General features: G+C 36.2%; 1 protein-coding gene across 7 annotated transcripts in view; it reads left to right on the forward strand.

Annotated features, from left to right (window-relative positions):
- Positions 1–956: 956 nt before the first annotated feature.
- The window catches only part of LOC105474902 (protection of telomeres 1), a 125,786-nt gene continuing 100,242 nt past the window's right edge, over positions 957–26,500 (forward strand). For 2 of the 7 annotated variants that reach the window (XM_011729871.3, XM_011729791.2), the window contains exons 1-3: positions 960–1,149; positions 1,951–2,135; positions 16,335–16,407. Coding sequence is in view for 2 of the 7 variants with exons in the window: in XM_011729791.2 (XP_011728093.2) it covers positions 2,013–2,135; positions 16,335–16,407 (196 nt within the window). In the remaining 5 variants the exon portion in view is untranslated. Of the gene's footprint in view, positions 1,150–1,950; positions 2,136–11,333; positions 11,395–16,334; positions 16,408–19,544; positions 19,625–23,079; positions 23,102–26,500 lie in introns of those variants that run through there. The other 5 variants (XM_011729853.3, XM_011729828.3, XM_011729800.2 and 2 more) reach the window with 5 other exon arrangements.

The following is a 26,500-nucleotide window of genomic DNA, read 5'->3' on the forward strand; positions in this document are numbered from 1 at the left end:
GCTGGCTCACGTCTGTAATCCCAGCACTTTGGGAGGCCAAGGTGGGCGGATCACAAGGTCATGAGTTCGAGACCAGCCTGGCCAAAATGGTGAACCCCGTCTCTACTAAAAAAATACAAAAATTAGCTGGGCATGGTGGCCTGCGCCTGTAATCCCAGCTACTCTGGAAGCTGAGGCAGGAGAATTGTTTGAACCCGGGAGGCAGAGGTTGCAGTTAGCTGAGATCGCGCCATTGCACTCCAGCCTGGCGACAGAGCAAGATTCCGTATCAAAGAAAAAAAAAGTTAGCTATATCCTCCTACAAATATGTATATAAAGAAGATATTTTAGTTCAAATTACTCTTGGAAATATTAATGTAAATTCTTTATTACATTTAGTTTCACGCTAGGATGGTTTCACTTAAATGATTGAAGGCATATATCTGAAATTAGCAGAGGATTCAGTTTAACAATTTATCATTATAAATGATAAATGATAATACTTATCAACTATAAGTTATAATAAATATTAAACTATAATAAACCTATAATTTATAACTATTAATTATACCACAATATCATAGCCCTATAAAACAATGACAAGGTTACAAATCTGTCTGTAAATAGCAAGACTCAATGGTGGCATTAATGCCAATGCCAGAAATTACTATGGAAACTCTCAAATAACACTGTTATCCTTGTAAATGCTTCCTTATAAAGACTGCAGTAGGTGCCTACTTCTTCGGGGAAGAGAACTGGACATTAAAAGAAAGGCTCTGCCTGCATAAGCTTCCAATCTACCAAACGGAAGCTGAAACCCTGCCCAGCGGACCCGCCCACTTGCCCTGAACGTGCCTCCCGCCACGCAAGCTGGAAAGCGACTGGGGGCGGAGCTAAGGGGAGCGGCGTGAATTCCGGAAATGTGACCGGACTGGGCGGGGCCTGTACCTTGGCCCTACGCTCCCGTTGGCGCCGCATCCTGTCAATATTTCGCCAAACCTCCAGGCGCCGTCAGTGTGTGAACCGTTACAGAGCTTGCCGCCGCGGGCGGAAAACTAGCTGCTATGCCCAGGGATCCTGCACGCATGCGTGGAGCTGGACCGTCAGCGTACGAGTGACGTCACGTGCGCGCCAGTCTAAACTCTTCCTAGCGTTCTTTCTAAACTGCGGGTGAGTAAAATTTGTAAGGTTTGGTGTGTTCGTTGAGTGGGTACCAGACGGAAGGGGCCCGGGATTGAATTAGTTTAGATCCAAATTTGATGTAATTGTCGCAGAGAGACACTTTTTCTTACGAGTGTTTATCTCGATCCTACTGTGTTCAACATCTTTCTTGGTGTTTTGGGAGGAGCAGAGTTAAGTCCAAGTCCCCGCCCTCACAGAGCTCAGGTGGCTTGGGGGAAGGTTGGTGCGCAAACGTTAAAATTGGATATCGACACTAGTGAGTGTCCCAGTCAAGAGGTCTGTAAATAAGGTGGAGCCTACGATGCACAAGTTTATCTCAGTTCAGTAATTTTTGTTTTTTAGTTTATTTAGGGGGTGAAGGGAGGAGGCCACAGAAACATCTTGGAGTACGAAGCTTTTGGTGCACAATTTGCCTATACAATATTACAGCTCCCGTGGGGGTTAAAAAAAAAAAAACCCAGGATTTTTCAGCTTCCCTCTTCCCCAATAACTTTTACATTTTAAAGCGCAATGTTAAAGGCGTCTGTTAGTGACATTGTTACAGATTTTAAAACTTGCTTTTTAGAGGTACTTTAAATACGCAGCTTAGTAGAAAATGGTTAAGTTTCAGTTCCGTGGAAGAATGTCCTGTATTGATCTTTGCAATAAAATCGTAAAATAATCCATCCTCCTGTCACCCCCAACCCTGAACCGTGTTAACCATAATAAGGAAAAGCATAACTAAGTCAAAGAGACTTAAAGCAAATTATTGACTGCATTTTGGATAAAACACTGGTTTTGTATCTTCAGCAGCAAGTTGTCAGATTCCCTAGTTGAATTTGCTTTGGACATCAGTGTGAAGAAGAACTGATATGCCACTTGAATTAATAAAGGAAGTCAATGGGGTGCCTGAAGTTCAGCCGCTGAGTAAATTACGTAAAGTAGATTTCGGATCCCTACAGCCAGGTTACAATTATAGCAAGAAATATATTCAGGTAAGAATTTCTGTAACTCAGAATGCTTTTTCCTACTAAAAGGAATGCAGTTTTTAAATGTTGAGCTTATGAGAACTGGTTTAGGTATGGTTTTTGTCTTTGTCATAACATTTGAGATTGAATATTTCAATACGTTTTTCAGTATTTAGCAAACAATGAGAAAATTCGTGAAACATTGGAGTAAGTTTCTGAGGTACAAAGATGAAGAAGTGTAGTCCCTGAACTAAAGGTAATCACATTTCTGTGGGGTCTGACAATCACCTGATCTCCAGTTAAAATTAATAGGTGTGTTATTAGCATTGTGATATGTGAGTATGAGAGCTTTTGGTTCTGACAGATCAGGAAAGTTGAGCTGCAACTTGCGGGATAACAGACTGTGCTGTACCTTCCTTTGGTGTAAAAAACAGTTCTTATGTGCATATTGAGGAATTTGGATGTTACTCTAAAAACTATGGGAAGTTTTTGGTAGGTTTTAGCAGGAGAAAAACATGATTTACTTTGAGTTCAAAAAACTTTGCTTCTAGGCAGAGGGTATATTGGAGAAGGCAAGATTAGTGGAAAGATGTTAAGAGGCAATTACAGTAATTTAGATGAGAGTTGATGATGATCTGGGCCAGTGGCAGAGGGGATGCTGGAAAGGAGATTGAAAAAAGATAGTAATAATAATACCTAAAGTTAACATTCGTTGCATTTTTTTCTGTACGTTAGGTAGTGTTTTAAGTGCTTTACATGTATTATTTAATCATCAGAAAGACCTATGACAGTAGGTACTGTTATTAAAGATGCTGTATTTCAGAAAGATTAAGCAATTTGCTTGAGATTGTATTGATAAAATGTAGTAGAGCAGGAATTTGAATATAGATGATTTGCTTTAGACTTGACAGGATAAAGAAGCAGAATCAGCAGGTCTTAGAGAGCAATTATACTAGAGTGACAAAGAGAAATTCAGGAAACTTCTGTTTCTAATTCCTAGCCAGCCAGGAGAAGAAAATAGGGGGTACACATTTAGGGAGAAACATTTAGGGAGTTCAATTTGGACAAATTTGAAAGGTCTTCAGAGATGTATAAATAGTAGTGTCCGGTAGGCAAATGGATTGGGGAGTTTGAAGCCCAGAGGGTCTCTAATTTAGATGGGTTTGAGCCAAAGCATAGAAGAGAAGAGAACCATGTTGAAGGAGTCAGTGGAAGAAAGTAGCATGAATAGGAAGCAGATATGGTCTAGAGAAGGAGGAAGAAACTCAGGAGAGAGTGGTGTCTTTGATACATAAGAAAGCAAGTTTCAGTAACACTTGTATAGATTGCTGTTTAGTAGGCACTCTCCTAAATGCTTTGTATATGTAATCTCTTAGTCCTGAGAACCCTAAATATTATTCTCATTTTATAGCTGGAAAACAAACACAGGTTCAGTAATTTATTCAAGGTCTAATAGCCAGTAAGTGGCTGAGCAGTGATTTACATGCCCATTGTCTTTGCCACTAACCAGAGCATTATGTTGCCATTAGATGCCCAAAGGTCTGAAAAGTATCTGTTCATTCTAATAACCAAGAAATTATTGATCACTTGGAAAGCTTAGTTTTGTTTAAACACTAAGAAGCAAATTCATTTTTCGGTAGTGTGAGGATTGAATATGTCAGGTGAAAAAATGAAAGCAGAAAATGTCTTTCAAGAAATGAGTTGTGATACTTTTGATAATTTAAGCAATTTTTTAAAAATTTGTTTTGTAAATATGTATGGGAAACAAGTGCAGTTTTGCTACATTGATATATAGCATTGTGGTGAAGTAAGTGCCTTCAGTGCATCTGTCCCTGGAGCAATGCAGCTTGTACCCACCAAGCAACCTCCCATCATCCACTCCACTGCTAATCCCCTACCCCTCCAAGTTTCCATTGTCCATCTCTCTACACTCTGCTTCCATGTGTACTCATTATTTAGCTTACATTTTTGAGTGAGAACATGTAGTATTTCTCTTTGTGTCTCAGTTGTTTATTTAAGATAAAGGTCTCCATTTCTATCCATGTTGCTGTGAAAGACAATTTCATTCTTTTTAATGTCTAAATAGTATTGTGTATATATATGACTTTTTAAATCCAGTCCTCCATTGATGTACACTTTGGTTGATTCCATATCTTTGTGATTTTGAATACCACTGTGGTATACATATGAGTGCAGGTCTCTTTTTTATTTAATGATTTCTTTTCCTTTGGGTAGATACCCAGTAGTGGGATTGCTGGATCAAATGGTAGTTCTACTTTTAGTTCTTTGAGAACTCACTGTACTATTTTCCATAGAGGTTGTAGTAATGTGTGTTCTCGCCAACAGCGTAAAACAGTTCCTTTTTCTTTGCACCCCAATGTCATGTTTTTGTTTTTTTTAGTACCCATTCTGATTGGTGTAAGGTGATATTTCATTGTAGTTTAATCTGCATTTTACTGATGATTAGTTATATTGAAAATTTTCTCATGTGCTCGTTGGCTGTTTATCTTCTTTTGAAAAATGTCTATTCATGTCCTTGGCCTACTTTTTAATGGGATTATTTGGGGTTTTTTGGTTGAGTCTCGTAAAATCTGGATATTAGTCCCCTGTTGAATGCATAGTTTGCAAATATTTTCTCTCATTCCAGAGATTGTTCATTCTGATTATTTCTTTTGTAGCACAGAAGCTTTTCAATTTAATTAAGTTCCATTTGTCTATTTGTGTTTTTATTGCCTGCACTTTTGAGGTCTTAGTCATTGTGGGGAAAAGAAAAGAAAGATCAGACTGTTACTGTGTCTATATAGAAAGAAGTAGACATAAGAGACTCCATTTTGTTCTGTATTTGAGATGCTGTTAATCTGTGACCCTACCCCCAACCTTGTCCTTGCAAGAGACATGTGCTGTGGTGACTCAAGGTTTAACGGATTTTGGGCTGTGCAGGGTGTGCTTTGTTAAACAAGTGCCTGAAGGCAGCTTGCTGGTTAAAAGTCATCACCATTCTCTTAATCTCAAGTACTCGGACGCGTACACTGACAAAGGTCGCAGGTACCTCTGCCTAGGAAAGCTAAGTATTGTCCAAGGTTTCTCCCCATGTGATAGTCTGAAATATGGCCTCGTGGGAAGGGAAAGATCTGATCGTCCCCCAGCCTGACACCCGTGAAGGGTCTGTGCTGAGGAGGACTAGTGTAAGAGGAAAGAAGCCTCTTGGCAATTGAGATAGAGAAAAGCATCTGTCTCCTGCCCATCCCTGGGCAATGGAACAACATCTTGGTGTAAAACCCGATTGTCTGTTCTGTTTACTGAGAAAGGAAAAACTGCCTTAGGGCGAAAGGCGGGACTTGCTAGCGTCATGCTGCTCTTTATGCACTAAAAAGGTTTATGGAGATGTTTACATATGCATATCAAGGCACAGCATTTTTCCTTAAACTTCTGTCACAGAGATCTTTACTCGCCTGTCTTACTGCTGACCTTCTCCCTACGATTGATCCTATTATCCTGTCACTTCCCTTTTTCTAAGATGGTAAAGATAATGATCAGTAAATACTGAGGGAACTCAGAGACTGGTGCTGGCATGGATCCTCTGCATGCTGAGTGCCGGTCCCCTGGGCCCACTTTTTCTTTCTCTATACTTTGTGTCTTATTTCTTTTCTCACGTCTCTCATTCCACCTAACGAGAAACGCCCACAGGTGTGGAGGGGCAGGCCACCCCTACAGTCATGAATTGTTTGCCTAAACCAATATCTAAAAGAGTTTTTCCTAGGTTTTCTTCTAGTATTTTTATAGTTTTGGGTCTTGCATTTAAATGTTTAATCCATCTTAAGTTTATTTTCATATATGGTGACATATACGAGTCCAGTTTCACTCTTCTGCATGTGGCAATCCAGTTTTCCCAGCACCATTAATTGAAAAGTTTGTCTTTTCCCCAGTGTAGTGTTCTTGCCATCTTTGTCATAGATCAGTTGGCTGTAAGTATGTGACTTTATTTCTCGTTTCTCTGTTTTGTTCCATTTATCTGTGTCTCCATTTTTATACTACTACCATACTATTTTGGTTGCCTTGTAATATGTTTTGAAGTGAGGCAATGTGTACCTCCACCATTGTTCTTTTTGATTAGAATTGCTTCGGCAATTTGGCCTCTTTTTTGGTTCCATATGAACTTTATCATTGTTTTCTTCTAATTCTGTGAAGAATGACATCAGTAATTTGATAAGGTTTGCATCGAACCTGTAGCTTTGGGTGGTATGTTCATTTTAATAATATTAATTCTTCTGATCCACCAGCATGAGATGTTTTTCCATTTTTTTAATGTCGTTTGCAATTTCTTTCATCCGTCCTTTGTAGTTTTCCTTGCAGAGATCTTTCACCTTGTTAGTTAAGTATATTCCTAGGTATTTCATTTTATTTTTGCAGCTATTGTGAATGGGATTGCATTCTTGATCCTCAGCTAGCTTTTTATTGGTGTATAGAAACACTACTGATTTTTGTACATTGATATTGTATCTTGAAGCTTTACTTAATTTATCAATCTAAGAGATTTTTGTTGGAGTCTTGAGGGTTTTCTGTATACAAGATCATATCATTAGTCAACCATGATAATTTGACTACTTCTTTTCCAATTTGGATGCCTTTTGTTTTTTTCTCTTGCCTGATTTTTCTGGCTAGGACTTGCAGTACTATATTGAATAAGAGTGGTGAAAGTGGGTATCCTTATCTTGTTCCAATTCTTAGAGGGAATCTTTTCAACCTTTCCCCAATTCAGTATTATGTTGGCTGTGGATTTGTCATACATGGCCTTTATTATGTTGAGGGATGTTCCTTCTGTGTCTGGTTTGTTGAGGAGTTTTGTCATGAATGAAAGATGAATTTTGTCAAATGCTTTTTCTTCATCGGTTGGGATGATCATCTGGTTTTTGTCCTTAATTCTGTTTATGTGGTGTATGACACTTATTGATTTGTGTATGTTGAACTATCCTTGCATCCCTGAGATAAGTCTCACTTGATCGTGGTGTGTGATCTTTTTGACATGCTGTTGGATTCAATTTGCTATTATTTTGTTGATAATTTTGCGTGTCTGTCATCAGAGATACTAGTTGTCAGACCTCTGAGCCCAAGCCAAGCCATCGCATCCCCTGTGACTTGCACATATACGCCCAGATGGCCTGAAGTAACTGAAGAATCACAAAAGAAGTGCAAATGCCCTGCCTTAACTGATGACATTTCACCACAAAAGAAGTGAAAATGGCCAGTCCTTGCCTTAAGGGATGATATTATCTTGTGAAATTCCTTTTCCTGGCTCATCCTGGCTCATCTTGGCTCAAAAAGCTCCCCCACTGAGCACCTTGTGACCCCCCACTCCTGCCTGCCAGAGAACAACCCCCCTTTGACTGTAATTTTCCTTTACCTACCCAAATCCTATAAAATGGCCCCACCCTTATCTCCCTTCGCTGACTCTTTTCAGACTCAGCCCACCTGCTCCCAGGTGAAATAAACAGCCATGTTGCTCACACAAAGCCTGTTTGGTGGTCTCTTCACACGGATGCGCATGACACTAGTCTGTAGTTTTTGTTTTGTGTGCCTTTGTCTGGTTTTGATATCAGGGTGATTCTGACCTTGTAGAATGAGTTAGGGAGAATTCCCTCCTCAGTAGTTTTGGAATAGTTTCAGGTGGATTGGTGTTAGCTCTTTTTGTGTTTTGTACATCTAGGCTGTGAATCCATCTGGTCCTGGACTTTGTTTTATTGGGATTTTTTTTTGTATTACTATGCAATCTTGCTATCATCATTGATCTGTTCAGGAATTCTGTTTCTTCCTGGGTCAATCTTGGGAGGTCATATGTTTCCAGTAAAAAGAAACCAGGCACATTCCTCCATATATCTCCCAACTTCCTGAGCCCAGCACAAACACATTCCTCCATCTCTCTCTCAACTTTAGAAAAACACCACCTGGGAAATCTCCGATAAGGGCACAGCGGGAACCAATAAAAAATGCTAAATGTATAATGTTAACCAATTGTAATGTTGTAACCAAAAGAATTCCCTGTTCCCCTGTAACTTTACATATCCTGTTTACATCGGGCTATAAAAAGCAAGCACTTGCATTGTTCGAGGCCCTCTTGTGTGCTGTGGAAGGGAGGGACTAAGTTCGAACTTGCAGTAAAAGATCCTTGCCGCTTGGCTTTGACTCTGGACTCTGGTGGTCTTCTTTGGGGAACAAACGGTCTGGGCATAACACCAGCAATTTATCCATTTTTTCTATGTTTTCTAGTTTATGGGCATATAGTTATACATAATAGTCTCTGATTACCTTTAGAATTTCTGTGGTATCAGTTGTAATGTCTCCTTTTTCCTCTCTAATTTTATTTGGATCTCTTCTCTCCTTTTCTTGGTTAGTCTAGCTGATAGTTCATCAATTTTATTTCTCTCTTTAAATAACCAACTTTTTGTCTCATTGATCCTTTGGGTTTTTTTGTTGTTGTTTTTGGTTATTGTTCATTTAGTTTTGCTCTGATCTTTGTTATTTCTTTGCTTCTGCTAACTCTTGAGTTTAATTTGTTCTTTTTTTTTCTAGTTTCATTGAGGTGTGATGCTAGTGTGTTAATTTGTGATCTTTCTACTTTTTTCTCTACTGAATCCCACATTGTTTGTGAAAGGACACAAAGATACAGAAATGCGCGCCCTCCCTTTCCCCCCCGATGTTGCTAAACTCTTTGTTCTGCTCCCTGCACGTACCAAAGGTTTCGTAAGTTCTGTAAGTACATGTTTTTCTTTCTGAGGCCAGGTCACAAGGAATGTTTAAGTAAGATGGCCAGGTCACAAGGAATGTTTAAGTAAGATAGCCAGGTCACAAGGAATGTATAAGTAAGATAGCCAGGTCACAAGGAATGTTTAAGCAAGATAGCCATAAACTGGTTGTGCAACCTGATGCAATATAATTAACTGCCTTTGTGTAAAACTGCTCATCCGCCTCAAGGGTTGTACTGAAATATCAGAAATGGCGGGAACCAATCATAGTTTGCCAAATCGCTTTGTTCAAACTCTAGCCAATCATACCTCTGATTTGTGTAATAATTCTATGCCTACTGTCCTTAAAATATATAACATTGTTGGGAGCTCACTGGGGGAGCTCTCCTGCCCGTCTCGTTTCACGAGCGAGGGAGAGTTCCAGGTTCGAACCTGTAATAAAGATCCTTGCTGCTTAGCTTTGACTCAGGACTCTGGTGGTCTTCTTCGGGGAATACGGTCTGGGCATAACATTTGCTTGTCTAGGAAATTTTTTATATCTCTTTTATTAAGCTTCTTCTGGCAATATATAAAATTTTGGCTTACTTTTTTTTTTTCTTTTTTTCGAGCACTTTGAAAATGCCATCCATTCCCTTTTGGCCTGTAAGATTTTTGTTGAAAAGTCCAGTTAGTTTTATAGTGTTTTCTTTATAGGTGACTAGATAGATGCTTTTCTCTTGGTAATTTTAAAATTATTTTTTTTAAACTTTGACTTTACATGTTATGAATATAATATGCTATGGTGAAGTCCTTTTTGCAGTGTATTTTCCTCGGGATAGCTGGGCTTCCTGTATCTGGATGTCTAACTCTCTTCCTAGACTTTAGAAGTTTTCATTGATTATTTCCTTAAATAGGTTTTTTAAACTTTCTAATCTCTCTTTCTCCTTAGGAATACTGATAATTCATACGTTTGTTTGCTTTATGTAGTCCTGGACATCTCAAAAGGCTTTGCTCATTCCTTTTTATACTTTTTCCTATTTTTGCCTGACTGCATTATTTCAAAATTTCGTTCTGTCTTCAGGTTCTGAGATTCTTTCTTTTGCTTGGTCTAATCTGTTATTGAATCTTTTGAATATATTTTGTATTTTCTTCAATTTTTTAATTCATGGTTTCCATTTTCTTTCTTTCTTGTTTTTTTAAAGATCTCTGTTTCGTTGGTAAATCTCTCATTCATAACCTGAATTGATTTTCTGATTTCTTTGTATTGGTTTTCAGATTTCTCTTGCATCTCATTAAACTTCTTTAAAATCACTAGTTTGGATTCTTTATCTGGCATTTTGAGGAATTTTTTAAAATTGATATCTATTGCTAGATAATTGTTGTGGTCTTTTAGCGATGTCGTATTTCTCTGCTTTTTCATGTTTTCTGTGCCCTTCCTTTGATATCTGCGCATCTGGTGTAGCAATTACTTGGTCCTTTTTTTTTTTGAAATTGCATTTGTAGGGAAGAAATGTTTTCTGAAGATGTGTATATGTTGTTGGTTAAGATACTTTGGCTTTGATTTTTGGTGCCTTTGGTAGTGTGGCCTTATATTAAGAGTGTATCAACATTTCCTTTCTTTTTCAACTTATTTATGGTTTAGTATTTTAATTATCTCTAAGCATATAACAAGATCATGTTTTTTTAATCCAGTCTGACAGTCCTACTGTTTAATCAGCATAGTCAACTTATTTAAAATAATTATTGATATGGTTTTGTTTGTCTATGAAACGATTTGAGTTCCCTTTGTTTTTCCTGTTTTTTGTTTTCATTCCTGAGTTCTTTTGGGTTAAATATTTTTTATTCTATTTTATTTTCTCCATTGGCTTTGAACAACACCTGTTTTGTTCCTTTAGTGGTTATGATAGTGCTAACAATATGCATCCTTACTAAGGTATACTTACAGCTACTATTGTACCATTCCCCATGGTACAGTTGTTATTTCTCATGTCCTGCTTTTTTCTTCCCTTGACAAATATAAGAATCTTATAATAGTGAAATTCCATTTACTCACTCCCCTGTTCATTGAGCTGTTATATTTTTTACATGTACGTGTATTATAAACTCTACCTTACTTTACTACTTTTGCTTTAAACAATGAGTCTAAAGGAAATTAAAAGAAGGAAAAAATATGGTCTTTATATTTACTGACATATTTACCATTTCTGGTGTTCTTCATTTTTACCTGTAGATCCATTTTTATCTGGGCATTATTTCCCTTCATCTTGAAAAACATCTGCCATTTCATATATTTCAGCTGGAGATAACTTCTCTTAGCTTTCATTTGTTTGAATATGCCTTTATTTCATGTTTGTTTTGAGGGATGTATTTATTGGATATAGAATTCTGTGTTGACTTTTTTTTTCTTTTAGGACTGTAGAGATACCAGTTCACTGCTTTCTGGTTTCTATTGTTTTGTATGTGATTTGCATTTTTTTTACTGTCCCCTTTCTATTTTATCTTTTAGTTTAAGCAGTTGGACTGGCATGTGCTTAAGTATGCTTTTTCTTTGAATTTCTTCTCTGTGGGTAAGTGAGCTTCTTGGATTTATTCAGTGTTTTTCATCAAATTTGGGAAATTATTGGATAATATTTCTTGAAATATTTTTTTTCTGCCACATTATTACCCTTTTCTGTTTTTGGGATGCCAATTACATGTGTATGTCGTATTAGGCTGTTTAATACTGTAACACAGATCTCTGAGATTCTGTTCCTTTCTCTTTCACTGTGTTTTATTTGTGTGGCAGAGAGGATTTTCAGTTGAGTAATTTCTGTTGCTCTCTCTTTGAGTTCACTGAACCTTTTGTCTGCCATATCCAATATTCTGGATGCATTTTTAGTGAGTGTTTTAATTTTAGTTGAGGGAGTGAGGGATAAAATATATCTGATAATAAAAAGAAATCTACATTTCAGTTTTGCTTGTCTATATTTTTCATGTAGACATTTGTTTGTAACACATTTTACTCACCTATTTCTTTTTAATTTTTATTTCTATTTATTTTCCTGGAATTTTCTTTCTTATTAAATGAAGTGTTATGAATTACAGTTGGTCTTTTCTACTTAATTGCATTTAAATTATTATCAAATGCTTGTTAGCATTCTCAACTTATTTTACATCTGGTCAATTAGTGTGATATTTCTTGTATACTTGTATTTATTAATAAAGTGCCATGATTTGATTCCTTTTTGACATATCATTGATAAGGATTATTTCCAAGCTGCATCTAATTTTGACATACTTTTATTGTTTTGTATGCTTGATATAGAGATGTTAAATACTATGACAGCTTACTAAGTTCTTATTTTATTTTTGTTCCTACTAGAGGCAGGGTCTTTCTATGTTCCCCAGGCTGGTCTCAAACTCTGCACCCTCAAGCAGTCCTCCCACCTTGACCTGTCAAAGTGCTGGGATTACAGGCATGAGCTATCACCCCTGTCCAATTTTAACATTTTTATTAACAAATTCTTTTAGCTATAAGTGAACATGTTAGTATCTAGTAGGGCTAAAACTAGGAAATACCTTTTATGTATTTCTCATGGTTAACAGATTGCTATGTAGAATGCTCGTTTTTTTAAAAAAAAGATTGAGGTATTTGTGTTCTTTTACATATTGGAATCATTTTTCAGCTCTCTATTGTGTACTTACATACCCTTTTCTAATCTGCAGATGTCAATGTTTTTTGAATTTTATTAAATGGATTTTAGTGCTACATTCTGTTTTTTGTGTAGACTTCTATGAGTTTTGACAAATATGTGCAAATGTGTATGTAACCACAATCACAATCAAGTAGTTCATCACCTTCTAGAATTTTATAGTTAGCTACTTTGCCAACTCTAACCACTCATGACGGCTTACCAATTTCCTGGCACTGTATTTTTGTTTTTCAAGAATGTCATATAAATGGCATTATACAGCATGTAACCTTTTGCATCTGGCTTCTTTCACTTAGTATGATGCATTTGACATTCTTTCAGGTTGTTTTTTTTCAGTAGTATTTCTTTCTGTTGGTGATTAGAATTTTGTTGCAGCCTATTCATCCCTTGCGCAGTGTAGGAATATTTGGATTCTTTCCAGTTTTTGTGATGGTGAATAATACAACTGTAAATATATATGTACAGATTTTTATCTGAACATAGGTTTTTATTTCATTTGAGTAAATGTCAAGTGTTCAAATAGTTCCTAAGCAACAGTATATGATATAGCTCGTAGGCTGACATGCTACACTTCTCTAGATTCAACTGTTAAGGAGGCAAGGCACCCAAATAGATTTAGGTAGTATATTACTTATTGGCACAGCAGGGAACATGAACTTCATGTTTGCACTGGTTCTTCTTTCCTCCCCAAGTCCCATGGGGGCAGGGCCAGGTACATAATGTGCACATGGAGTTTGTAGCACATCTGAGGGTCACTGAGCTTAGAAAATCCCCAGTTTTTAAGAAGTGTATATTTGTTTGTCAGGTCAGCCATAACAAAGTACCACAGATTGGGTGGCTTAAACGTTTATTTTTCTCATAGTTCTGAAGGCTAGAAGATCAGTATCAGAGTGGCCGCAAGATTGGTTTCTTCTGAGGTCTCTCCTTGGCTTACAGATGCTCACCTTCTTGCTGTGTCTTCACCTGGCTTTTTCTCTGTGCTTGCCCGAGACTCTGGTATCTTTCTGTATGTCCCATTCTCTTTTGAGGTCACCAGTCAGACTGGATTAGGGCACATTCTAATGGCCTCTTTTTAACCAAACTACCTCTTTAATGGCCCTGTCTCCAAATACAGTCAAATTCAAAGTTATTGGGGGTTAGAGCTTCAACCTGAAATTTGGGAGAACACAATTCAGTCCATAACAGGATGTGTTATGTTTTTTATATCTATACTAATTCATTTTTGTCCTAAAAGCAAACAGAATTTGTAGAGTCAGACTCTTATCACAGTTATGCAGTGTATACGATATCTCAGTCTACAGTGCACTGCATATATGATGGTGGTCCGTCCCATAAGATCATAGTACTGTGTTTTTACTCTACCTTTTCTAGGTTTGTATATGTTTAGATACATACTTACAATTGTCTTATAATTGCCTACGGTATTTAATACAGTATATGTTGTGCAGGTTTATAGCTTAAAAGCAATAGGCTATATTGTATAGTCTCGGTGTATAGTAGGCTATACCATGTAGGTTGGTTTAGGCATACTCTGATGTTCACACAAAGGTGAAATTGCCTGACAACACATGTTTCAGAATGTGTCCCTGTTGTTAAGCACCACATAATCATATTCTTCTCAGCAACTGCTCCATTTCAGCATATCTCAGCAATAACTCCCTGCCCATTCTCCCCATTCAGAGCGATGCAGTGAGGGCCAGATGTCTTCCTGCTATGTGAAGGGGATTTCTTGTACTCTCAGTGAGGAAGGTTGAAATGATGCATCTAGGAGTTTATATAGGGCAGCTATTCAACTTGACCCCTCCTGATTAAGTTGTCATTTAATCTGATTGATTGTGGTTCTCTTGATTGCTTTGTGTTTTTTCTTGCCTTTTTTGTATGTCTCATATGTTGTTATTGTTCAAAGCTATACGTCTTGTGTAGGACAGTGGAAATTGAGGTAGTTTTTATTTCTGGGCATGTGTAGGTCTTTCTTTGTGCTAGGCCTTTAGTGTGGTGCATTGAGTTCATCTAGTCAGGGGTAGAGTTAGGTTTGGGATTTGTTGTTGTTGGTTCTTCAGTGCACTAGAGGCTTCATATTCCTCTAAAGTTACTTTGTATGTAGGATCAGAGCTGGTCGACTAGAGGATTTTTCTTTTGTCTTCCCCATCCTTAGTTTTAGATCTTTCCTCTGTGCTTTGCCTCAAATAAGGTCTCTCTCCCTGCTCAAGGTCTTCTCTTCCAGTAGTAGACTATGTTACTTTTTACTAGGTACTGGTTAGCCTTTAATTGGTAGATGTTCTCTGTACTGATGAAGCCTGTCTTGGTAGCAGTAGGTCCCGGGTCTTGTGAGTGGGGCCTTTTCAATGATCCTGCTTTGCCTCTAGCTGTATAGGTCTGGGCCTTTCACCTATGTACCTGTTCCTGCCCACCCCTAACAGGGATAGAAGGTTTTTTTTTTCTGTTCTTGCCTTTCAGCTGCAGTGGGTTTCCACCAATAGTCGTGGATTGACATGTTTTTTTGCCCTTCTCCCAGCATTTTAAGGCCTTTGTTCTGAAAGAAAGAGGAGAAAGATCCAAGCAGAGTTTCCTGCCTTTCGTGCAGTAACTGCTGCTGCCATTGCCCTACTTCTGTCCTGAACCTTGTCAGGTCTGTGGAGAAGCGCATGTAAATGAATATGAATTCCCCTGTGTTTGCAGCTCCGGGGCTCCATGTGTTTTCATTGCCCTATACTTGGCCTCTAGCAATTCATTAAAAGTGTTAGATGAATTTTTCTTACAGATATCTGGGAACATTTGTCATTTAGGTAAGCAAGTTGCTATAAAAATTTTATTTATATCTTGGTGTGATTATAAACTTTGGCTTTTCTTTGTAACTATTTTTTTTTTTTTTCATTTCAGGGAAATCTTTCACTTATCTCTTCTTTAACTTATGACAGAAATAAAACAGTTGTTTTATTCTCATTAGAAGTACCCTGCTTTTCTCAGATTTCTGCTTAGTTGGTTGCCCTGTCACCTCAACAATGCTGGGTCAAGAAAAGTTTTGAGATTTACAGATTGTTTAACTTTTTGTCGTTTTAGTTACTTTTTTCAGCTTTCTATCTTCTAAATGTAACTACTTTTGCTTTTGACTGTAAATCATTATGCATTGTTGATAATCATATTTTTATTTATGTTCCTATAAGTAAAATTGAGTTCTATTTTATAAGTAAAATTGATGTGTTTTTTGTTAGCTCTATCAAAGTCTGGAATATTAACCTGGGAGGCTAATAGGATCTATTTTTAAATTTTATTTACAGAAACCAGATTAAACACTTCATTTTATCTGAGACTCAAATAACTTTTTTTAAACTGACAGAGCTGGTTAGTTTCAGAAGCTGAACAAAGACTAAACTGTACTTACGTCTTAATCTGTAGATTTGTCCACACTATATTTATGATATTTCTGTTTTGCATTTCTAAATCTTTATTAAGTTTTCATTTCTTTCTAGGAGCAAACATCATTTTATTATTTTTTAGAGAACAATATTACAGATTAAAACAAAGCCAGGGAAAGTTGATCTAATTATTGGCAAAATAAGGAACTCATAGTACCTACCTAATAGGATTACTTAAGAAATTATATTATAAACCTTGAAGTATTTGTAGACCTGATTTTTCCCTAGAAAAACGAATTCAGCACTGTTCCTTGTCTTAAAATAGTTACCTGAACACAGTACTTTGACTTCTTGAAAGATAAAACTGTTGCTATAAAAATTCTAATTTTTATTTATATCTTGGTTTCATTATAAACTCATTTGACTTTTCTTTGTAACTATTTTTTTTTCTCATTTCAGGGAAAACTTTCACTTATCTCTTCTTTAACTTATCGTGGAAATAAAACAGCTGTTTTGCAGATTGGACTACAAGGTATATAGTATAAGCAAACTATTTCTACTTTTTCCCTGTAATATACAAATATGTGACTTCATATATATGTGTGTGTATGTACACACATACATATAAATGATTTCTGACAGGTAGTACATTAGTAGTAGTATGAAAATTTATAGAATGGAAAGTTAGTCTTTCTTCTAGCAAAGTTTTTCCCAAATATCCCTTCCCTTTCCCTCCCATTTCTTCTATTCTACTTCATGGCCCTTTACTCGCATACCTAGACCATTGCAGTAGCTAACTGGTCTTCCTGCTTCTAGTTTCACTTATGTGACTTAAACATCTTAGCAGCTTAACTGTCTTAAAACTTGGCTTTCAACATGTTACTTGTTACATAGATGTACTTGTTAACTAGGTGTTGTTCTTACACAGGGGGAATTCTTTCTCCATGTAGCCCTCAAATAATCATGGTAAGCTTGGAAGGGCTACTTTGTAACACTTAGGGACAAAAGTAGATCTCATCTGAAGCCTGTGGTTGGTTAGAACAGTCTGGAGCAGTAAATGGGAAACAAACTACAAAATTCTACAACTGCTGACAACTAAGTATATATCAGATACTGTTCTAGGTCCTGGGGTTATAGCTGTGAATAAAACTTAGTTCTTACCTTCATGGAATTTACATTTTAGGGGAATGAAGAAATGCAAGGAATAATTATATAAAGTAATATTAGGTAGAAATGTGATCTGGAGAAAAAGCAAGTTAAGGTGGTAGAGCTTAAAGGGAGGTATGAGAAATAAATTAATTTTCTGAAGAAGTTAAATATAAATACATTTATTAAGTAACAGATACTTGTAGAAAATTGAGTTACAGTTGTTTCTCTGTATCGGCGTGAGATTAGTTCCAGGAGCCCCCTATGGATATAAAAATCTGTGGATGCTCAAATCTTATATAAAATGGCAAAATATTTGCTTATCACCCATGTGTATTCTCCCCACCATTTACATTAAATCATCTCTAGATTATTTATAATACCTAATGCAATGTACATGCTATCTAAATAGCTATACTATATATTTTTAAATTTGTATTATTTTTTATTGTTGTTGTATAATTTTTTTAAAAAACTTTTTTTCTGAATATTTTTCAGTCTGAGTTGGTTGAATTTACAGATGCAAAATTTGCAGATACAGGGCCAACTATATGTCAGAAGTGCTTTTTTTCTTTTTTATTTTTTTGGTACTTTCTGTGGTTAGTGCCCTCTACATAGCAGAAACTTGTGTAGAAAGACTTGATATGTTAAACTGTCAATACTACCCAAAATGATCTATAGATTCAAGATAATCCCCATGAGAATTATAAAATTTGCTGCAGAAATGTAAGGACTAATCCCCAAATTTGTATGAAATTTCAAGGGGCTTCAAATTGCCACAACAACCTTAAAAAAGAACAACAAAGTCTTAATACTCAGGCTTCCCAGTTTCAAAACTTATCACAGAGCTGCAGTAATCAAAACAGTGGTACTGGCATAAGGATAGACAGAGATCAATGGAGTACAGTTGAGTCCAGAAATAAACCCATACTGTTTTTTTTTTTTTCTTTCTTTCTGAGTTGGAGTCTCGTTCTGTCGCCCAGGCTGGAGTGCAGTGGCATGACCTTGACTCACTGCAACCTCTGCCTTCTGGGTTCAAGCAGTTCTGCTGCCTCAGCCTCCCGAGTAGCTGGGACTACAGGCATGTGCCACCACATCTGGCTAATTTTTTGTATTTTTAATAGAGATGGGGTTTCACTGTGTTAGCCAGGATGGTCTTGATCTCCTGACCTCATGATCCGCCCACCTCGGCCTCCCAAAGTGCTGGGATTACAGTAAACCCATACTGCTATGGCTAAATAGTTTTTTGACAAGGATGACATGTTCAGTCAACGGTGAAAACAGATAAGAAAAAGAAATAAAAGACATTCAAATTAGAAGGGAAGGAGTAAAACTATCTCTATTTAAAAATGACCATTTGTCTTTTCAACAAATAATAATGAGACAACTGGATTTCCACATGCAAAAGAATGAAATTAGATTCTTACCTTATATTATATACAAAATTTAACTCAAAATGGGTTAAACGTCTATATATGAGAGCTAAATCGATAAAGTCATTGAGAAATACAGAGGCAAATCTTCATGAGCTTGGTTTTGGCAATGGATTGTTAGATATGATACAAAAGGGATGAGCAATGAGGAAAAATTGATAAATTAAGCTTCATAAAAATTTTAAAATGTTACGCATCAAAGGACATTATCGTGAACATGAAAAGACAGTGTATAGAGTGGTAGAAAATATTTGCAAATCATATATCTAATGAGGATTTGCTATTTAGGATATATAACGGACTTCTTAAATTCAACAACAAAAAGATAAACAATTCAATTAAAAAAATAGGTGATTTGAGTTAAGTATTTCCTCAAAGAAGAAATACAGTACTGATGGTGGTTGATACGGTTTGGCTGTGTCCCCACCCAAATCTCATCTTGAATTGTAACTCCCACAATTCCCACGTGTCATGGGAGGAACCTGGTGGGAGGTGATTTAATTATGGAGGCGGATCTTTCCTGGACTGTTCTTGTGATAGTGAATGAGTGTCATGGGATCAGATGATTTTAAAAACCAGAGTTTTTCTGCGCAAGCTCTCTCTTTGCCTACTGCCATCCACATGAGATGTGACTTGCTCTTCCTTGCCTTCCACCATGATTGTGAGGCCTCCCCAGCTATGTGGAACTGTAAGTCCAATAAACCTCTTTGTTTTGTAAATTGCCCAGTCTCGTGTATGTCTTAGAGGCTTGAAAACGGACTAATACAGTGGTCCTGGCATTTTGGGGAGTATCTTATCTTCTGAGGCTGTGGCCATCTGTTAGCCTTGTGGAGCTGGAGCCTCTGCAGTATACCTTGCTAGTTTTTTGTATTTGAAATATTACTCTGAATACATCTGTGCTTCTTAAGGGAAATAGGAGAATTTGCATATATTCATTAAGCCATTCACACATTTATTAAACAATATATTGAATACCTATGAAGAGCCGGGCCCTATTCCTAGGCACTGATGAGCCAAACAGACAAAGTTGTCCTTATGCAGCATACGTTCTAGGGAAGAAAGACAATAAGTAAATATATACCTTTTCTAGTTGGAAACAATGCTATGGAGAACATAAGGCAATGGACGAAAGATGAGATGTGAACTGTAAACGTGAGAAGGGGAAGGAAGGTATGTATTTATTTGGTGGTGAAGAAAAGACTGACAAGTAACATTTGATAAGAGACTTCAAAGAAGTGATGTGAAGATCCTTCAGGTATTTGAAATAAGAGTGTTCTAGAACAGAACTTAGCAATTACAAAGACTCTGCAGTGTGAGTGCATGTTTCATATATGGCAAGGGAAGGCTCAGGGTATCTAAAACCCAGCAGGTGTGACTTGGAGTAAAACTCTTAATTCCATTGAGCTTTTTTTTTTTCCCCTCCAATTTTAAAGATGGAGGTAATGATACCTGCCTTTCTGGATTGTTGAAAGGACTCGAGACAGAATATAGCCACTATTAGCACATAGTAGTAACTCAGTACATAGCAACTATTATTATCGTCATTACTACTATTGTAATTAGATACAGCTTCAATGAAGAAGAAGACAGTGGAGGGAGGACATCTGAACCCTGAACCCAGTAGTTTAGCTTCTAATCCCTGCTTTTCTTCAGTTAATTATTGGCCCTTGAATAACATTGAATGTTGCCAGTTTCAAATTTAATCAAATATAAAGTAAGGGTTTTGGATTAGCTGAGAATTCTGAATAGTTTTGACATATAGTAGTTGCAGAAATTGTGGTGATTTATAAATAATTCAGTGCCCTTGAGAAATGGTACCATTTTTGTAAAACCTGTGGGGTCTGGAATAAAGATCCATTTCAAGCAAACTGTTAGAACATCTGCTTTTATTTTCTTGTTACAAGAATTTTGTGATACACTGTCAAACTCAGATTTTATCTTTTTTGCTCAAGTTGCTGTGAAGAACTGTTATATCAGTTAATTTTTTTCTCACTTCTACTTTGAACAAAGAAAAGGAAAATCAGTGTTATGTTAGTTTTCCATGTGCAGTGCTGTTACTAATCAGTGATATATCTTAAAATCTTGCTTTAGAATTTAGGGAAGTAATGCATTTGCCGTACAGTTCATGTCCTAAAGCTCGTAGTACAAATCATCAGACCATTTCTCTGAGGTTGATCGCTGATAAAATTTTTAAAATATTGATTGAAATATAGTTCTAATCTAGTTGATATGGCACAAAAATTCTAGAGACAAATATACTATGAAGAAGTTTCTGACAGTCATCAGGGAAGGACACTAGGAAATAAAATAGAAAAAAGCATGCATGCATATACACACAATCGTGCCTGCTTGAGGCGATTTCAGGTAGGCATTAATTGCTCCAAAGGAATCCCTGTGTAAATATCTATTTTGATAAGGTGCTTTTTTTAGTTGGTGGCCCTAGTAAAGGTCTGCTATCATTACTGTTATTTGTATTATTCTTTCCCTTGAAGGCAAGACTTTATTTCAGCTTAGTTAAAATAATTAATATTTGAGATGACAGTTCTAAATTATTAAGAATTCAGTGTTGGTATCTTATAAAATTTTGCATTTATGAACATTAAATAAATGTCAGGTGCTAATATGAATACAAAATCTCATTCACTAAAGAATTTTTGAAACATTTGTTTTAACACAATACAGAAAATAGTGTTGGAGTAAATGTAGGTAGAGTTGCTCTGAGAGAGGTGTGTGTACATTATATTTGTATGAATATATTTAAACATTTTTCTGAGTGTATAAATCTGTTATACTTTTTCTCATTACTCTTAGGGTGTGTCTGTGTACCTGTCTGTGTTAACACACCTATGGGTGTTTATGTTTGGGAATTCATAATTTAAAGGGTTTTTCTAGTTAACATTTTAGATGTTTTGAGGTATAATGATGTAAAGAGATGCAAATTCTAATTTCTTGTGAGGTAAGGAGATTAAAGAACTTATTTTTCTGTTTCTTTTCCTATCCTTTGTTTATTTTACATAGTTCAGTAGCAAATAAGGTCTATATATAAAGAGCCGTTAGGTAATAAAAACCATTGTTTCTTTTTCAAACATTTATTACAGCCAATTTTTAACATTTAACCAGTTTTTTTCAGAATTAAAATTTTACTAATTATATTTGTATGAAATCTTACAGATTGCAAAGTGTCTTCGTATAAGTTTTTCATTTAACTGTTAACCCTCTGTGATGATGGTGATTGGCACTTTTATTATGAAGATAACCCTCTAAGGCTAACATTTGTTATAGGGCTTAAAATAAGTAGAGAAACCACTCTATCTCCACACCTTTTTTTCTTACCTCATGGTGGTATTATGGACTTGACAATCTTACAAATATTTGTCTGAGAAGATTTTGTTGTTTTTGTGTAGTCATGATTTTAAAACATTCAGACAGTATGGCAGGCTATAAACTGAAAAGCAAAAGTTCCCTCATTCCCACTGAATCCCCTGCCATTTCCCAGTCCCATTCTTCAGGTAAAAATCACTGCTATGCTTTTTTTGGTACCCTTCCAGGTTTTATGTATGTGTGTATATATATGTGCACTTGCCTTTGTGTGTGTCTGTGGGCATGGATAAGCCTGTCTGTGCATATTTTTCACCAAGTAACTGTGTTTTCCAAGTTGCTTTATTTTTACCTAATATATCTTGGATATTTTAGAGCTGTGTTTTAAAAATAAATACATGCTATTGAATATCAGAGATCAATTTGTTTATATTTTAAATATATTTCACCTTTATCCTTTAAGATTTTTACATTTATTAACTGTTTATTTGAGAAACAGTATAAAAGGGTTATGATATGAATTAACAAAACATGTATAGTACACCTACAGAACATGTACATTACATTAGGTATTAGTATTTTGCCTGACATGTAAAGTGTTTTCTGCTATTGAAATACATTTTAAATAGGTATTCATTAAAATAGAATAGAACTACACTAGTTAATTAGTACCTGTCAGATGACAGGTTGTTAATAATGGTAAGTCAAGGTTTCTTGCTTTTAAAATGATGTAAAGACTGAGGTCACATTTACTTTAAATTATTTCTGGATTTAAAACCCAGAAATGCTGATTATTTGAGGGTCTAATATACCCATTTATTATAGTATCAAGATTGAAGGTTGTTCCAACCCAAAGGTAAAACTTTTTGCTTAAAGGAATGAGTTTTCTCCAATTTGATTCTTAAACCTTCTTCTTTGCCATTTGCTTGTTCCCTTAAGGGTAGTGTTGTATTTGAATACAGTAATCCTAAAACACTGAAATGAATTTTAACAGGATTTTAATCCTTGCTTTGGTAGACTAATGTGATATATTTTGCAGAAATACACATGCTATAATTAAGCCTTACTCTGTATGAGACAGTTTTTGTTTTAGTTTTCATATTTTAAAGTCAGTTTTAACATTTAATATGTGGACTTAAAATATGAGGAAAGACTTTTCCAAAGTATTCTGAAAGTTAAAAAAAAAATACCACAAAACTATCAAAAATAAAGACATTTATTAATACCTTTTTTCTCCCTGTATCTCTGTTAGAGTTAGTTCTGAAAGAGGAATTAGAGTGGTGCCTGTCTTGAAAGTCAGGAGATTTGGATTCTCATCTTGGTTCATAGGTAATTAACTATATGTGACCTTAGACCATTTATTTATTCTGTCTGGCCCTTATTTTCTTATCTGAAAAATGAAGATGTTTGATTACATGATCTCTAAGGTCATTTTAAGTTCTAAAATGCTAAGAGTCTATGAAGTAAGTTTTGTAGTAGTTGTACAGTTTATTTTATTTTAAGATTCGTGAAGGTATACTGTCTACATATGTATGAATATTAATATCTTTGATTATTTAGTTGTCCAAACATTTGTTAAATGCTTTTGTATTCTATGATAGATGTTAGAGATATAGCAGTGAATAAGACAGTCATGGACCTTGCCCTCATAGAGCATAGTGTCCCATGGAGAAGAATTAAACAATTATTACGTAATTATTTTATCCAGATATGATATGTAACTATGAATATTGAATAGTAGAACGAGAAGAGTAATGGAAAAATGATCACGGGGTACTTGGGTTGTAGATTGCAAGGAGAGAATAGCATATACAGAGGCCTTGAGCAAGCGTCCTGGAATATTTAATGAATTTTGAGAAGACAGAATACAGGGTGAGTCACACAATATGTGCCTGCTGAGGTGGGTAGGGGTCAAATCATACAGTGATTTGTAGGCAATTTAAGAATTTTGGTTTTTAATGCTAATATTATTCACTTACATTACTTCCAATTATGACCTTGGTATTACTCAACCCAATACATGCAATTACTCAGGAAATATGTTTTTATAGAGAAACATTTTCTGTTTATCACTACACTATCAATGCCTTCAGGTCTCTGGTTTCTGCCTGTACCCTTATTCTTCAACAGTGTTTTAAAATATGATAACCTAATAAGATTTGTGAGGTCAATGTAGAAAAATTATTTAATGCTTGTTAAAGCCAAATAAGTGTTTTTCATTTTGAATTATCAGTCATTTTATATTTTCAGTGCCCTTTTCCTGCCCACTAAGTGTAACGACTTGAGAATTTCTGATGTATTATTTGTTAAAAATTAGCAAACTAATACACGAGTCTTATAATTTATGCTATTATTTGCTGGTTGATTTGCTTATTTCACCACTGACTGTTTATTAGGAGGTACTAACATATAAAAACCATATTTGTTAATAAGCAAGTAAATAATCTGATATACTTTTAAAAATACATTTTTAAAGCTTTGTTTTTTTAAAAAAATACTTTACAAAAAAGTTTTCGGTTCACAGCACAATTGAGAGAAAAGTAGAGAGATTTCCCTCACACTCTCTACCTGCAGTTATGCATAGCCACTTCTGCTATCAACGTTCCCTCACCAGAGTGGTATTACAGTTGGTGAACCTGCAATGACATCATTATCACTCAGAGTTCATGGTTTACAATAGGGTTTACTCTTGGTGTTGTACCTTCTGTGAATTTTGAAAAATGTGTTTCAACATATATCTACCATTATAGTACCTTATAGAGTATTTTCCACTGCCCTATAAATCCTCCGTGCTCTGCCTATTCATCCCTCCCTTTCCCTAACCTCTGGCAACCTCCGATCTTTTAGGTAGAATCATACAGTATGTGACTTTAATTTTGCAGGGGGTGGAGCAGTTAAGTTAATTGTTGATTTTCTGAAGAACACTTCTTATTGTTAAGAAGACCCTTTACTGACTTCATTTTTCTTCTCTGAGACTGGTTTGCAGTAAATATTCTATTTGGCTATACTAAACAGGGAATTGTTTAATGACAAGGGGCTCACTCTTTGTAAGACAATGTGACAGGGATGACAGAGTAGTACAGACACAAAAGGGAAATGACCCCTTTGCTAATATTTAAGTATCTTAAATTAGTTTAAAGACTTCAGTGATTCCAAATGCGTTTTTAGTTTTATAACATATATATGCATTGATAAAGCCTTCTTACTTTTTGTAGCATAGTATTTTTTTCTCCAGGCTGGTCTCTTAACTTTTTTCACCCAATTGAGTTAAACATCTACTGTGGTATGTCAGAATATACTCTTGGCACAGAACTATGTAATGCCAATTCTTGTTTGAATGGCTTCAGTATACTCTTCTCAGAAGCTTAGAAGACCCCATATAAAATCTCATTTTTAATTCGATCTAATGAGTGTTTATACAAACTAATATTACCTGTTATTTATTTATCTTTCTTTTTTTTTTTTTTTTTTTTTTTTGAGACAAAGTCTCGCTCTGTTGCCCAGGCTGGAGTGCAGTGGCCGGATCTCAGCTCACTGCAAGCTCCGCCTCCCGGGTTCACGCCATTCTCCTGCCTCAGCCTCCCTAGCAGCTGGGACTACAGGCGCCCACCACCTCGCCCGGCTAGTTTTTTTGTATTTTTTAGTAGAGACGGGGTTTCACCGGGTTAGCCAGGATGGTCTCTATCTCCTGACCTCGTGATCTGCCCGTCTCGGCCTCCCAAAGTGCTGGGATTACAGGCTTGAGCCACCACGCCCGGCCATTTATCTTTCTTATACTCCGTGTACTTGAATTAGTTTAAAAGCCATTATGGTTTATAAATTCATGGAAACTGGATCCTAAGAGCCATTTTTATTTTCCCTCTTTGTTTAGTTCTGTGCTTCAGTCTTTGTCCTGTTCATTCATTCATTCACCAGATATTTGTTGAGCACTATGAACAGAAACCTCTGGCAGCCATTTATATGAAATATACACATGAATAAGACATTATTTTATTTTTAATTTTTATTATACTTTTAAGTTCTAGGGTACATGTGCACAATGTACAGGTTTGTTACATATGTATATATGTGCCATGTTGGTGTGCTGCACCCATTAACTTGTCTTTTACATTAGTTGTATCTCCTAATGCTCCCTCCCCCTTCCCCCGACCCCACCACAGGCCCCTGTGTGTGATGTTCCCCTTCTTGTGTCCAAGTGTTCTTATTGTTCAATTCCCACCTATGAGTGAGAACATGCGGTGTTTGGTTTTCTGTCCTTGCAATAGTTTCCTCAGAATGATGGTTTCCAGCTTCATCCATGTCCCTACGAAGGACATGAACTCATCCCTTTTTATGGCTGCATAGTATTCCATGGTGTGTATGTGCCACATTTTCTTAATCCAGTCTGTCACTGATGGACATTTGGGTTGGTTCCAAGTCTTTGCTATGGTGAATAGTGCCGCAATAAACACATGTGTGCATGTGTCTTTATAGTAGCATGATTTATAATCCTTCGGGTGTACACTCAGTAATGGGATCACTGGGTGAAATGGTATTTCTAGTTCTAGATCTTTGAGGAATTGCCACATGGTCTTCCACAGTGGTTGAACTCGTTTACAGTCCCACCAACAGTGTAAAAGTGTTCCTATTTCCACATCCTCTTCAGCACCTGTTGTTTCCTGACTTTTTAATGATCACCATTCTAACTGGTGTGAGATGGTATCTCATTGTGGTGTTGATTTGCATTTC

The sequence above is a fragment of the Macaca nemestrina genome, chromosome 4, assembly GCF_043159975.1.
Source record: "Macaca nemestrina isolate mMacNem1 chromosome 4, mMacNem.hap1, whole genome shotgun sequence".
In the NCBI taxonomy this organism is placed as follows: Eukaryota; Metazoa; Chordata; class Mammalia; order Primates; family Cercopithecidae; genus Macaca; species Macaca nemestrina.